We start from the raw sequence: 12,510 nt of genomic DNA, 5'->3' as shown, positions 1-12,510 counted from the left end.
CCTGTTTTCCATTGGCTATTTGGCTGTTAGGCGGGTATGCTGTGAACTGCAGGAAAAGAGGTGGGTATACTCTGTATGCCACCACGCATACAGAGTGTCCACTACACTACTGTTTTTAAGTGTCAAGCAACTGCAGATGTTCAAACATTGCACATATTCTTAGAAACAGTGGTTTCCTACATAGCTAAAAGGAAACTGTTTGTTTCAGGAAACACTGACTACAGTCAGCTGCTGCTTTTGCAACCGAGTTTGCAGCAACATGTCAGAAGAGCACAGTAAAACAATAGCGGTTGACACTGCCTTTCTCAGGTCTACGAGGGGAATCCTGAAACTGGCAGAGATGGTGAGACATTTTCATATTATCTAAAGCTTAATATGTTTGATCAAACAACTTTTGTATACAGTAACTGCACTGTAACTAGCAACATCTTGAACGCTGTTGTGTAAAAAGGGAACAGCATTCTTGAGGCAGCAACAGAGTGGCTTTTGCATTTATTTTTGCTGTATTATTGCTTAACCATGTTAGTGGAATAAGTTTGCTGATGGCAGTTCCCTATGTTAAAATAGTAAGAGTGTGTTAGAGGCTGTAGCAACAGAGACACTGTTTTAGCGGTGCCACACACCCGGTGGCAGAGTCTTAGAGACAGACAGTGACCAGTTCCTCATATTTTACGAAAAGAGAAGTGGGGAATACAAAGTGTTCTGCTGTGTAGAAAGATCTCTGAGGTTATTATGTTATCTGCCTTAAGAAGATAGTGTTAACAGACACTGTTAAAGGTGTTCAGACCTTCAGAAGACTTGATGTGCTGCCATCTGCTGGACATTGGGTGAAAAGTCACCACAGCTGGCATCACAGTCCAGGAGGTTATCAACACTCATATGGGGAATGTTGTACTATTTTGGTTCATCAGAATGATTTAAGTACTAAATAAATAAAATAAAATTTAATTATTTTTTTTCTTCTTTTTTTTCTTTTTTACCACTACAGGTGACTCTGTTTGTGGCATTTGTGTGTTTCACCGTTGCATCCAGGCCGAAGTACATTGCAGCCACAGCCCTGGACTTTCTGATCACGTTACTTCTGCTGTTGCTGTACACACTCAAACTGAACAAGAGGCTCACTTTCTTCTTCTGGCCTCTCATTGTGGGTGATTTTTTCATAGTACAATAATAGCAAGATTATTTAGATTCTATTCAAACAAAGAGTATGAGTATGCTGGTTTATACATGGGTAAGAACATCACCTAAACCCAGTGCAATGACAAAAAAATCTTATCACTACTGCTTTTGATTGTACAATAAAACATCTGTTAATCTCTGAAACAACACTGGAACCAACTAGTTTCTAATGTCTCTTTTGTGCTTCTGCTGCTTCTCTTCTCTCGTCAGGATGTTTTCAACTCAGTGTTTGCGGCTGCCTTCTTGGTTGTCTTGAGTCTGATTGCCGTGTCTACTTACACTGTCAAGGGCACACTGGTCGGAGGGGTGAGAGGACTTTTCTTTAATCTATAATTGGAATCTCAATTGTGTAGTTATGGCAGTAAAATCCCCCTCTGTGGATTCTAGTTTTCCACTACAGTGACAGTAGAAAATATAGTTTTGGAGGATAGCTTTTGTCTGCATGCAGGCCACATGGGCTGCTAGCAATCTAGAGGTACCTAAGCTTTGCAGGCTTACACACTCACACACACAGATTAGGCTTGGAATAATAAATCAATAATGAAATAATTGCGATACCTCCTCCTGTGAAACGTTATTGATAAACTTGTGCACATTTGAGTTTCCAATGAGGTGTGTTTGTTCCCTGACTTTAAGTATTTTAACTGGGACTGCTTTGTCATGTTGCAGTCACTGTGCACATTAAACCACTGAAAAACACAACTGATGCCTGCTCACTGAAAAAAAAAACAAAAAAAAAACTGCCTTTTCTATGGTCTTTGTCTTCCTCAATTACAGATATTGTGATGTATCATAGCTGATTACCTTACGAGATATTGCATATCACAATTATAATCATGGTTAAAATATCCTGAGAGTATCGTATTGCCAATTACAGTGATTCCCACCCTTAACACACACACACACACACACACACACACATACGTTTATTTAGGCCACTTTGGGGGACCTTATATAGACTTACATTAATTTCCTGGAGACTTAGCCTAACCCTAACCATGACGACTACATGCGTAAGCCTAACCCTAACCACTGACTCAAAAAGCAGCTTTTTCTAATTGGGCACACGACTTCTGTCCCCAGTTGGACAGGCCATCCCCTGTCTGGTCTTAAGTCTGGTGTGTCCCCCTGAACGTATTCAAAAACAGACCATACACACACATGCGCGCGCGCACGCACACACCACCGCCACCACTTTTAGAAGGCTTGACTTGTGTCTTGACCTGTGTTGCACTCATTTTCAGATCTGCTCTCTATTTTGCAGGTAGTGGGTTTCCTGTCAGCGGGACTGCTGTGTGTGGACAGCTACATGCTGTTCAAGAACATCACTTTCAACAAGCCAAGAAATGAAAACATGAATCAAGGACATAAATGAATAAATGAATGAATGGACGAATGAATGGATGCATGCATTGTCAAAACCCACATCATCTTTTATTTCCAGCTCATATGCATGTGCACTGTTTATCTAAATAATAAAATGAATGCGAGGCTATCCTGTATTGGACTATTATGTTAAAAAGTTTGCACAGGTTCCATGCAATCTAATTGCTTTGTTTTTGTTTTTGTTTTTTACTTCACCGATTAAACCTATTGTGTATGGAAACTTGAACAATAAAGAACTGCATATTTCCACTGAGTGACACAGGAATCTGTTTTATACAGCTGAGGGTTGGGGTGTGGGGGGTGGGAGGGGGCATCACGTTTCACATCTGGAGAATGCAGATGTTGCGCGTTCGGGAGCGAGATTTTCGTTTCCGCGCTGTCATTGTTTCCGTTTCCACTTCCAAGAGGCCATACTCCTCCACAGAGCGTTTTGCATTTTAGCTGAGTCCGCTGCTTGCACTATCTGGATTTGAAAAGAGTAACTTTTACAACAATGGGGGACATCGAGACTCCCGACTCGCCTCGCCCGCAGCAGTCTGTCCTGCGCTTCATTCTCCCGACCAAAGAGTTCATATTCTCTAGAAAAGGAATGCTGCTTATTGCTGAAGTGGTGAGTACTTGCCTGGATAATGCTTTTTTAATATAAGTTAAACAAAAGTTATGGAGCCATTTTTTTTGCCAGCACCCATCAGGTTTAGTGCATAAAAGTCAAATACCGCCATTACGCGTTTTGGATATGATGCCTTTTATTTTTTACCCACATGAAAGACGGAGTCCTTACAGTTGTGAAAGTTACATACAGTCATACAGAGGCTGAGAATAACTTTCATATTGTTCAACTGCTATATTCTGTCATTTTCAATATGGGTCAGTAATTGTTTCCATCACAAGGTTTCCATTAGTCAAGGGAGGAGCATTTTGATGTAGGAGTTTATAGCAACACTGAGTTTAACTCCTTAAACTTCACCTAGTAAACTGTTAGACTGATGCGAAGTCATTATCTATCAGCCTGTTTTTGGTGAGTAGCCCATTGTCTTAGGCTGAAGTGAGACTCTCAATCTGTCTTCAGAGATGAATAAAGTTCTCAAGAAAGCGTCTCTCGGTGTTTTGCCTATTGCGATTAAAACAGCCACTGTCAAAGTCAATAAAGTGAGGTTTGCTGTTTATTGACTGTGAATGTTTTTATTTCCAAACAAAACAAGATCAGGAAATGAAAGCGGGGGTGTGACCTGCATTAAGCATGTCCTCCTGGCAAGAGTCCCTGTTAAACAACTGTGATAACTGACAATAGCTCATACACATTTTCTTCGAATTGCATTTTCTTGCAAGAAAAAAAAATCTGTTATAACTGTCTAAATGAGCAAAAGTCTCCAGAATATGGGGCTGTACAGATGATGAATGCATGCTAATCATAGTGTCATGTGAAATCCAGCTCCTGGTGGGCTGTGAGAGGCAGTTGTCTGCTGCTGCCATAAATGTGGCCTGAGGCTCAGTGCTGTGTAAGTGCAGGGCTCTGCATGGCTCCCTGCACTTACACACACACAATACAGCCTCTCTACTCCCACTTATCTATCTGTTCCTCACCCCTTGGCTGTCCTGACTGAAACTTTAGGGGCTTTACTGATAATGGAGCCCTTTATAATAATAATAATAATAATAATAATAAAAACAGGTACCCTGAAATCAGAAATAGTGCCGCTGTGTATTAGTAATTCAAAATATACTTTTAGGCCATTTCTAGAGACTATGTAAAGTATGTAAAGAGCCTGAGGTAGCAGCACAGGATTCACTGTGTCATAATTTAGGGGGTTATTATGTGGTCCAGCACCCTCTGTTTGTGAAATAAGATGCTGCACCAGCAATCAAGATGACAATGAAAAAGTGATGCAGCAACAGTTGTTTAAAAAAAAAAAAGAGAGAGACCTTGCCAGTTTGTCACACTAGCCTGCTTAAGGACTCACAACTCAAAATGGAGATTCAAGATCTGTAGGGCAGGTTTTTATCATGGAGGTGTGGGGGTGTTAACTGTGTGACTTTGCTTCTGTTATTGTCCATATTATGGGTGGGACAGTAAATCGATAATACAATATACTGTGATTCTTGTGATACGTTATTGATGCACTTAAATGATGCACTTTTGAGTTACTATTACGTGTTTCTTCCCTGCCTTTCGGCATTTTAACTGTCTATTGTATATGTTGATTCCTACTCATTTTGAAATTATTTTACCTTTTCCACGGTATTTTGTCTTCTTCAGTTACAGATAGCGTGATGTATTACAGCTGACATCTCACAATATTGTCTGTATTGTGATACCATTGTTATCCCAGAAATATCCTGATAGTATCGTATCGCCAGTGATTCACACCCATATACATTATTGTGCAAATTCCAGTGTGCGTGTGTGTGTGTGTGTGTGTGTGTGTGTGTGTGTGTGTGTGTAGGAGTATATCTGTGTGCAACTGCTATACCCTGGTAGCTGGAAAGCTTTTATGTTAGAATAAGACAACATTGCTTCTTTTCTGTCTACTTCCTTAGTGCCTTTTTGATACAACACAAAGCATGCGAGCTGTGTTAGATGAGCACTATCCATGATTAGTGAAGCCGAGCTCTTGGATGTGAGGCGTTCCCTTTAAACAACCTGTAGCACTGCCATTCTTGTTAGTATTAGTCAGACACATATCCTGCTGTGCGTGCATTATTACACACAGGGTGTCAGAGCATGCTGTGTTTCTCATTAGGGCTTTCTGTGTCAGCCACTCTGAGGACAAGCAGGAGGTCTGATGAGGAATGTGAAATCACTGGGTGTGCAGTGTTGCCAAAAGAGGGTCCTCGTAATATTTTCAAAACATGTAGAAGACATTAATGTGTTGTATATGTTAAAGTACATTTGTGCAAAGCGTCCCTCTCCCAGTTGGTCCAAACTTTAGAAAAAGTGTTGTCAAAGTCACTGGAGTTCTGAACAGGTTTTATGTCTGGGTTCGGCACATATTTTTCATTTTTGGCAAAGTTTGAAGCTTCCATACACACTCACAGCCAGTTTGAATGTGTGGGTAAACTGCTCTGACTCATGATAATGACAGACCTCTCAAATGGGATGATTGATCACAAGCTCTCTCTCCTCTATCTGATCTTACCTCAAACACATTAGGTTCTACTTCTTCTTCTGTAAACAAATAGGGAAATTACTCGTTTAATTGATTTTTATATTAGAGAAGAAAATTAATAGGCCATGGCAGCTCATTCTGTGCTGTTTAGTTGTTTGAATGCAACATGGCCATGGTACCAACATCCTGAGTTTTATTCTTTATAATTAAAGATGCCGGAGGAACTACCAAGGACTTCTGAAAAAAAAAAAAAAAAAAGGAACCACTTTTTTCCAAGGTGTTCAGTTCCCTACAGGGCCTGGTTGTAAGTCCTTTACTGGATGTTGAGTAGCAGTATTTTGATGTAAAGGGTAGAGAGAGCCTGTAGCAGTGAGAACAGCAGCTGCAGCAGTCTGGGTTCTGTCGGGGGGAGTTCCCACCCTCAGGCCAGCGTTCTGTGTCTGTAGTTTGGATGACTGGCTGAAACAAAGACAAGATGGCCGAGCCTGTGTAAGATTACAGTGTCTGGACTCGCTTCCATTTACACTGACGTGGTGTGTGTGTGTGTGTGTGTGTGTGTGTGTGTGCAGCGCTGGCCAACACTGAGTATCAAGGCAAGGCAGGCATATGTGACTTGTGTTTTTTACGGCTATTATTACAGGGGCAGTTTTATGCTACAGCTTCAGAATATGCACATCTTTGTGTTTGCATGTGTTGGCATCAGTGTGTGTGTATGTGTGTGATGCATGAGAGAAAGAGAGAGCGAGAAAGAGAGATAGTGTAACAGTGTCTCGGCTTGTGTGAAAGCAAACTTTGTCTTTTAACAGCTGTATCTCCTTACAGTTTAATACAGGAAGTGGCTGTGTGAGTCACAGCTCTGGGCCAGTTCAGCATTTTCTTGAAGTAAGAGTTCTGCCCCCTCAAGATTCAAGATCCAAAATTCAAATTCAGTTTCAATATTGCTCAGTTTAAAGAAAAAAAAATAGTGTTGCATTAAACTGCCTAAACATGTGATGAGGTGGATGAGAGCTGCAGTTATAAATAAATAAAGAGATAAAACCAAAGTGCTGTGTTGCAATTCAAATGTCGCTGAGTCAATGTTTATCATTCTTCCTTTACTTAATACCAACTTGTTCTCTTCTTCACTAGGCTGTGTTGCCTTTATCCCCAAAACAAAGCAGGCTTCTTGTCAGAGGCTTTTCAAACTTTACTCTGTAGGCACATTCCCCTTCCACTAATTGTTGACTCGCTTTGTTTTAATTGTCTTTTTCAGGTTCTGTCCTTCATCACGTTTGTGTGCTTCGTGGCATCCACAGCGGCAGAGCTTGTGACAGCACCTCTGCTTGAGTTCTTGGCCGCTTTCTTCGTGCTCTTCGCATACTCCAGCAAGTTTAATGAGAGATTTAAAGGATTCCACTGGCCCCTTATGGTGATTGCACATTTCAAGGCAAAATTCAGAGGCTTTAAATTGGACATGCATGCGGAAAAAAAAATTGACTGACAGTGGTGGTAAAAGTCTTAAATAAATTCCCTGTTTCAGTCTGTAATTTATTTTTTCTTTCAAAGGATTTCCTCAGATGTGTGATTTCCTCCATCGTCTCTTTTATCATCTCCATATCTGCAGTGTCCAAATACTCAGGCGGTTTCTCCAAGGCTGCTGGGGTAAACCTGACGTTTGAATTATCTCATCACCACTTCCATCACTGTCATTGATGCATTTTGTACTGCATTAACAGATAGCCACACACACACACACACATATATATATATTTATATGTGTGTATGTGTGTGTGTGTGTGTGTGTGTATACATAACTCATCTAGTCTTGCTTATATTTATATGCATATTGTATTACACTTCTCCTTTGTCACTTTACCTGTAGTTTCACACTGTACTGACATCAAAGGCCATTCTCTTCCTCTTTCAGGTGTTTGGGTTCCTTGCCACCATCGTTTTTGCCTTAGATTTTTACGTCATTTTTAACGACCTGGCAGATTTCCTCAAGCAAGGAGGCGAGACAAATGATGAAACAGTCAGGCAGCAAGGTAACTTTAGCCCATGACTGACATTCTCCTGCCTCCCTCTGAAGTTAAACTCACCAGAACTTTAAATGTTAAAAAGCAAATGCTGACATGCACGTTGATTTCTATGGACTCCTCTTCTCAAAAACATCATTAGTCACTTCACTTTCATATTTGATCCAAATTGTTTTAGTCCAACTTTTGTGCTTCACATGGCAGCCCTCTCACTGAAGAGGACTGCCATGTGAAGCACAAAGCTTGAAATGTTTTCGTCCAAATGCCCCGCAGTACGTGTTTATTTGACACTTTCTTGCATGAGGTGAAGTCTGCAGACACATCAAGCATCTTTCACTTTCTGTTTTTTTTTTTTTTTTTTTTCAGAATCAGATTCACAGGAAGTACATAGATAACAGTGATCCTGATACCACAGTGTTTTTGACTGTTGTTGTTGTTGTTTTTGTCCTCTAGATTATTGTACAGACTCTGATTCAGACTGACCAGCTCACTAGAGGGATCATCACCAGTGGATATTTATCACCATACTGGATAACCGATGGCATAAGAAATGCACAGAGAGCCATAGCCAATCTGCCATCAATGATCAATGTCATTCATCAGCCACAGTGTACAGTACAGGTTCACTCAGAGGTCACACTGATTATTGATTACTTTTTGGTTTATCTGACAGTAAGATTTAAAACTTTACGAAAAAAGAAGGAGTACAATGGGAGGCATAACAAAAATTATGAAAAAAAAGGGCTTTTGAGTGAACCACAGTGATCTGCTTTGAACGAAGTACTTGTGTTGTACATCCAAGGGATGGAAATATATTTCAAATTTTAATCAAGCCAAGACATTCAGGAAAACACATCTACAGGGATGTGTGAGGGGTATATTCATCCCCTCAGTCTTTCTGATCACTGTAAATAATTTTAAAATCCAGCCACAAATATTGAAAAAATGACACATTCACTCACTATACAATTTTCTCACACACGGCCAGCTTTCGAAAAGATGTTAGCTGCCCTTTCAGGCTTAGCATCCTTATCCTGATTCTGAAACTGTTATGAAGCTGTGAAGAGTCTTTGGTCTCATTTTAGTTTTTTTTCTGTTCACAAACTGAAATGATGCTTTGGTCTAATTTTAAGGGCTTTGATATATGTTTACAGCACCCACAAATTTGTAGGATCTACATGGAGGAGCGTATGAATAAGGGCTATTTCTGTAATAAAGACTATTATTTTTTTTATTCATGGGGATTTATTATGCCCTTACACTGAAAGTTCCACCAGCGCAAAACAGTTATTTTATTGAGCAAATGTATTGGAGACTGCATAACTGGGTGCTTGCATGGAAGATAGGTAGATACAGATGTGGTTGCTCTTAATGAAACAAAGTGTGTGGGTGGGGAGGGGGCAAAATATTTCTAAATGTTTTATTCAAAAACAACAAAAAACAAACAAACAAACAAACAAAATAATCTATTTTATGTTGACTGCATGACTGAGCAGATTGGCAGCAGGTTGGCTGGTTACACCCTCTGTCCAATATCCACTATGCTTGCTGAAGATGAAGCTTTACAGGAGTGTATTTTTGTAAATGCAAGATCACACTGTTATGATGTGATCACACAGTAGTAGGTACAGATTCCCAGTGTGCCCCACCAAATAATTAACATAACAAATAACAGAGAACTGGGTCAACAGAGTTCAAGCAAGACACTCTACTGTTTACTATCTGCACCCACAATGTGTATTGCAACCACTTTGGACAGTATTATTTAGTAAAATGCTGAATGTCATATATGTGAATCAGTGTGTTGTATTGAAAAGCATGTTTCTGTCAGTTTCTGCTTGTTGTCTCCATACCAGCAGCTCTTGATGTAGTTACTGATCCTTTGTTCCCTCTGCTCACCTAATGCCACTACTGATTAATTGGAAGCACTAGTGACTGTATTTGTTAATATGCACTGCACTGCATATGTGACACGACTGCATTATGAAAGTAAAATAGACTGAATATTATACCAGAAATGTTCGCATCAGTAACCTCTAATTTCCATGTGGACTTTCTGTGGAGTATTGGAGTTGAGAAAATACTTCCAATGTTGTTTCCAGCTATTATAAATTGTGGCTATGATTTGAGGGTGCAGATAATTCACTATGCAACTTCTGTGGACATTTACAACAAGGGCTTATGATCAAATTCTATTAAGCACGGTGCAGCTATGTATAAATGTGCATGACCTTGATGTGAAAAAGCTCCCACATCGATGCCAGCTGCTGGCTTCATGTGCACCCGCAAATAGAAAAGGTCCTATTAATGATTATTTGTGTGGGATGTTAGCTGTGCATGGAAATGAAGCTCAAGTGCACTCAAACTACACAAGCACTGTATGTGCATGTGTATGCATATATCTGCGCTTAAGTTACAAGTAGGCATATGTAGTCATAGTAATGTGCCTTGTATATACAATTTAGAAAATGTTTGCAAGAAAAGAGGCCCCTTGTTTTACTACTGTAGTTTAAATATAAAAATTGTTTGACGAGAATGATGAATTTGGGAAAACATTTCAGGGAAGAACTGCTCAGTCCTTTGTACAAATGTTTAAATAAAAATTAAACCGTTCTCTGTAATGTCCAAATCACTTTATTTAAATCATCACTATAAACTATATTGATGTTAAATCTATAGAGGTTGTTTTAAATACAAAAATACAGCTAGGTACGGCATCATGCTGTACAAGACAAGCCTTGTGATCATTGACAAAGCACACACAATCGAAAGGAAACAGAGGAGCAACTCTACAAGAGGCCATTCCTAATTTCACCTCAAAAAAAGAAAAAAAAAAAGAAAAAAAAAAAAGAAAAAAGGCTATGTAGAGTCAAAAGCGCAATGGAGAACATAGTGGTAGGCATTTCTTTTTTTCCTCATAAATACAATTAGACTGTAACATAGCATAAAGTTATAAACACAGAAAACTAGGTTGCAAGTGTCTTCAGACAAAAGTGATGGTCACTTAGAGAGCCCCTTTGTTTTTTAAGATATTAACAAACAGCATAATCCATGTGCATGGTTATTATTATTTTTTTTCCTTTCTTTTTTTTTTTGGCGAGACAAGCAGAATGAGCTGTACAACTTGTAACTGAATATTGTTAAACCACAGAGACAATCAACGCAAAAGACAGACATAAATACACACATGATTGTCTATTCAAACAATTCTTCTTTCAGTCACCAAAACCTGGAACAAAGCAGTAATTGAACACAATCTAAATTAATTAAACCATATTCAAATACAATTCTGCCCTGGCCGGTTATTAAAGGCTACTACTATAATCTCATGAAAATCAGAGCCACAACTGAGGATTTATAAAGTTCCCTCACACACACAGTCTTTTACATCAGGCCTTACACTTGGTCCACTGAAGTCAAAAAGAATGCATTTTAGATTACGACCAGCAGATGGTGCTATACAATCCATTTAGAGCCTGTGCAAATGAGCAACCCCTAACTCTTAGCACATATACATACAACAGAGGTCTCAAACAATACATAAAACACACACACTCAATGACAGTATAGTGTAGATACAATATATTAAAACAATATAAGACACCAGAAATTAAGTCCACATTTCCTCCTTCATCGAATCAATGCACGAGCACGAGATTTTTTTTGTTTTTTTTTTGAAGAATGGCCTTCAGTTTGCATGTCAAGTGCACTCTCTAAAATGGAAAAACAAGGGAATGATATCATATTTCTGTCCTGTATTCCAAGATAAGTTGTACAACAGCTGCTTCGTGGATTGATAGAGGTTTGATAAAATACACTGAGTATGTGATAAAACACTGTAAATACATATAGACATTTTAATTCAGTCGAAATAGGGTGAAAAGCTATGACACTGGTGCTCCTACCCTACTGTTTCCACGTTCACTTCACTCATCTTTTTTAATTGACTCAGATGTTTCATTCAAAAATATCACTCCTTGTTTGCAAGTGATAGTTCTACCATGGCCGGCGATTGAGAAGGCATTAAGCAATACAGCTTTCAGGTCGAGGCACCCTGTGATTTCATTTCAAATATTCCTAAAAATCAAAGTTCGAAGGAGCTGTCAATACCTGAGATATTTAGTCTAAGGCCAGTATTATACACCTATAAATTACAAGTCTGAGGTTACAGGACACTTTTTCCTGTAACCTGGTTGCTCTTCAAGTTACTCTGTGTATCACCACCTGCAATTAAAAGAAGTACATACAATTTTGAAATGACGCAATCACAATGCTTACATCACATTACGTTATCTTCAGCTGGGGCAGTTAGCAGTAATGCTGTGAGCAGCTGACAGTCTCACAACGACGAATGCAAAACAACTCGACATGGACCCACGCAAACAAGTATTTTCAAGGTTTCAAGGTTTGTGGATTAACTTTAAATGTTGTTTCAGACAGTTTAAGGGGCTCCAATATAGAACATTTACTTGGCAGTGAATATCAGCTGTCATTAGTTATACTGCTAACTGTGAGAAATAACTCACAACCCACCAACGCAACCTAATTACATGGAAAGTTTCACTGTTATCACTGGCCAATGGGCGCTGACTTTTACCAGGTCACCTGTGGATGCACTACCTCATTGAGGCACCGCCACATTTTCTGTTACCTGAAGCCCTGGATATGTAACATAGTAACACACTCATACTGGACAATAATTCGACCAATTCCCTAATCATCACAAAAACATCACCTACCCCTGGGTCAAAGTGCTGTCCTGACCAACAAATACCTCAAAATTCAAAATGTGGAATGTGAATGGGGATATTTGTTGGGCGCAG

The 12,510-nt window shown here is 39.4% G+C and overlaps 2 protein-coding genes across 2 annotated transcripts; both read left to right on the top strand.

Moving 5' to 3' along the window:
* The first annotated feature begins 103 nt into the window (after positions 1–103).
* cklf (chemokine like factor) lies at positions 104–2,684 on the top strand. The gene is made up of 4 exons (XM_030048215.1): positions 104–343; positions 989–1,144; positions 1,390–1,485; positions 2,444–2,684. Exons 1-4 carry the CDS (start codon positions 260–262, stop codon positions 2,552–2,554), a joined length of 447 nt encoding a protein of 148 aa, XP_029904075.1. The 5' UTR covers positions 104–259; the 3' UTR covers positions 2,555–2,684.
* A 322-nt stretch (positions 2,685–3,006) lies between these two features.
* Positions 3,007–10,381, top strand: cmtm3 (CKLF-like MARVEL transmembrane domain containing 3). Its single transcript, XM_030048201.1, has 5 exons — positions 3,007–3,175; positions 6,925–7,080; positions 7,218–7,313; positions 7,579–7,696; positions 8,141–10,381. Exons 1-5 carry the CDS (start codon positions 3,059–3,061, stop codon positions 8,167–8,169), a joined length of 516 nt encoding a protein of 171 aa, XP_029904061.1. The 5' UTR covers positions 3,007–3,058; the 3' UTR covers positions 8,170–10,381.
* The last annotated feature ends 2,129 nt before the right edge of the window (positions 10,382–12,510 follow it).

Source organism: Myripristis murdjan, chromosome 3 (assembly GCF_902150065.1).
Source record: "Myripristis murdjan chromosome 3, fMyrMur1.1, whole genome shotgun sequence".
In the NCBI taxonomy this organism is placed as follows: domain Eukaryota; kingdom Metazoa; phylum Chordata; class Actinopteri; order Holocentriformes; family Holocentridae; genus Myripristis; species Myripristis murdjan.
This window is presented reverse-complemented; position numbering and strand designations above follow the sequence as displayed.

Bases quoted from the DNA above. Each gene is read 5' to 3' on its own strand.
- cklf (XM_030048215.1), top strand. From the start codon at position 260: ATGTCAGAAGAGCACAGTAAAACAATAGCGGTTGACACTGCCTTTCTC. The intron at 344-988 runs GTGAGACATTTT...TTACCACTACAG, and splicing joins TCCTGAAACTGGCAGAGATG to GTGACTCTGTTTGTGGCATT. The intron at 1,486-2,443 runs GTGAGAGGACTT...TCTATTTTGCAG, and splicing joins AGGGCACACTGGTCGGAGGG to GTAGTGGGTTTCCTGTCAGC.
- cmtm3 (XM_030048201.1), top strand. From the start codon at position 3,059: ATGGGGGACATCGAGACTCCCGACTCGCCTCGCCCGCAGCAGTCTGTC. The intron at 7,081-7,217 runs GTGATTGCACAT...TTTCTTTCAAAG, and splicing joins GATTCCACTGGCCCCTTATG to GATTTCCTCAGATGTGTGAT. The intron at 7,697-8,140 runs GTAACTTTAGCC...TTTGTCCTCTAG, and splicing joins TGAAACAGTCAGGCAGCAAG to ATTATTGTACAGACTCTGAT.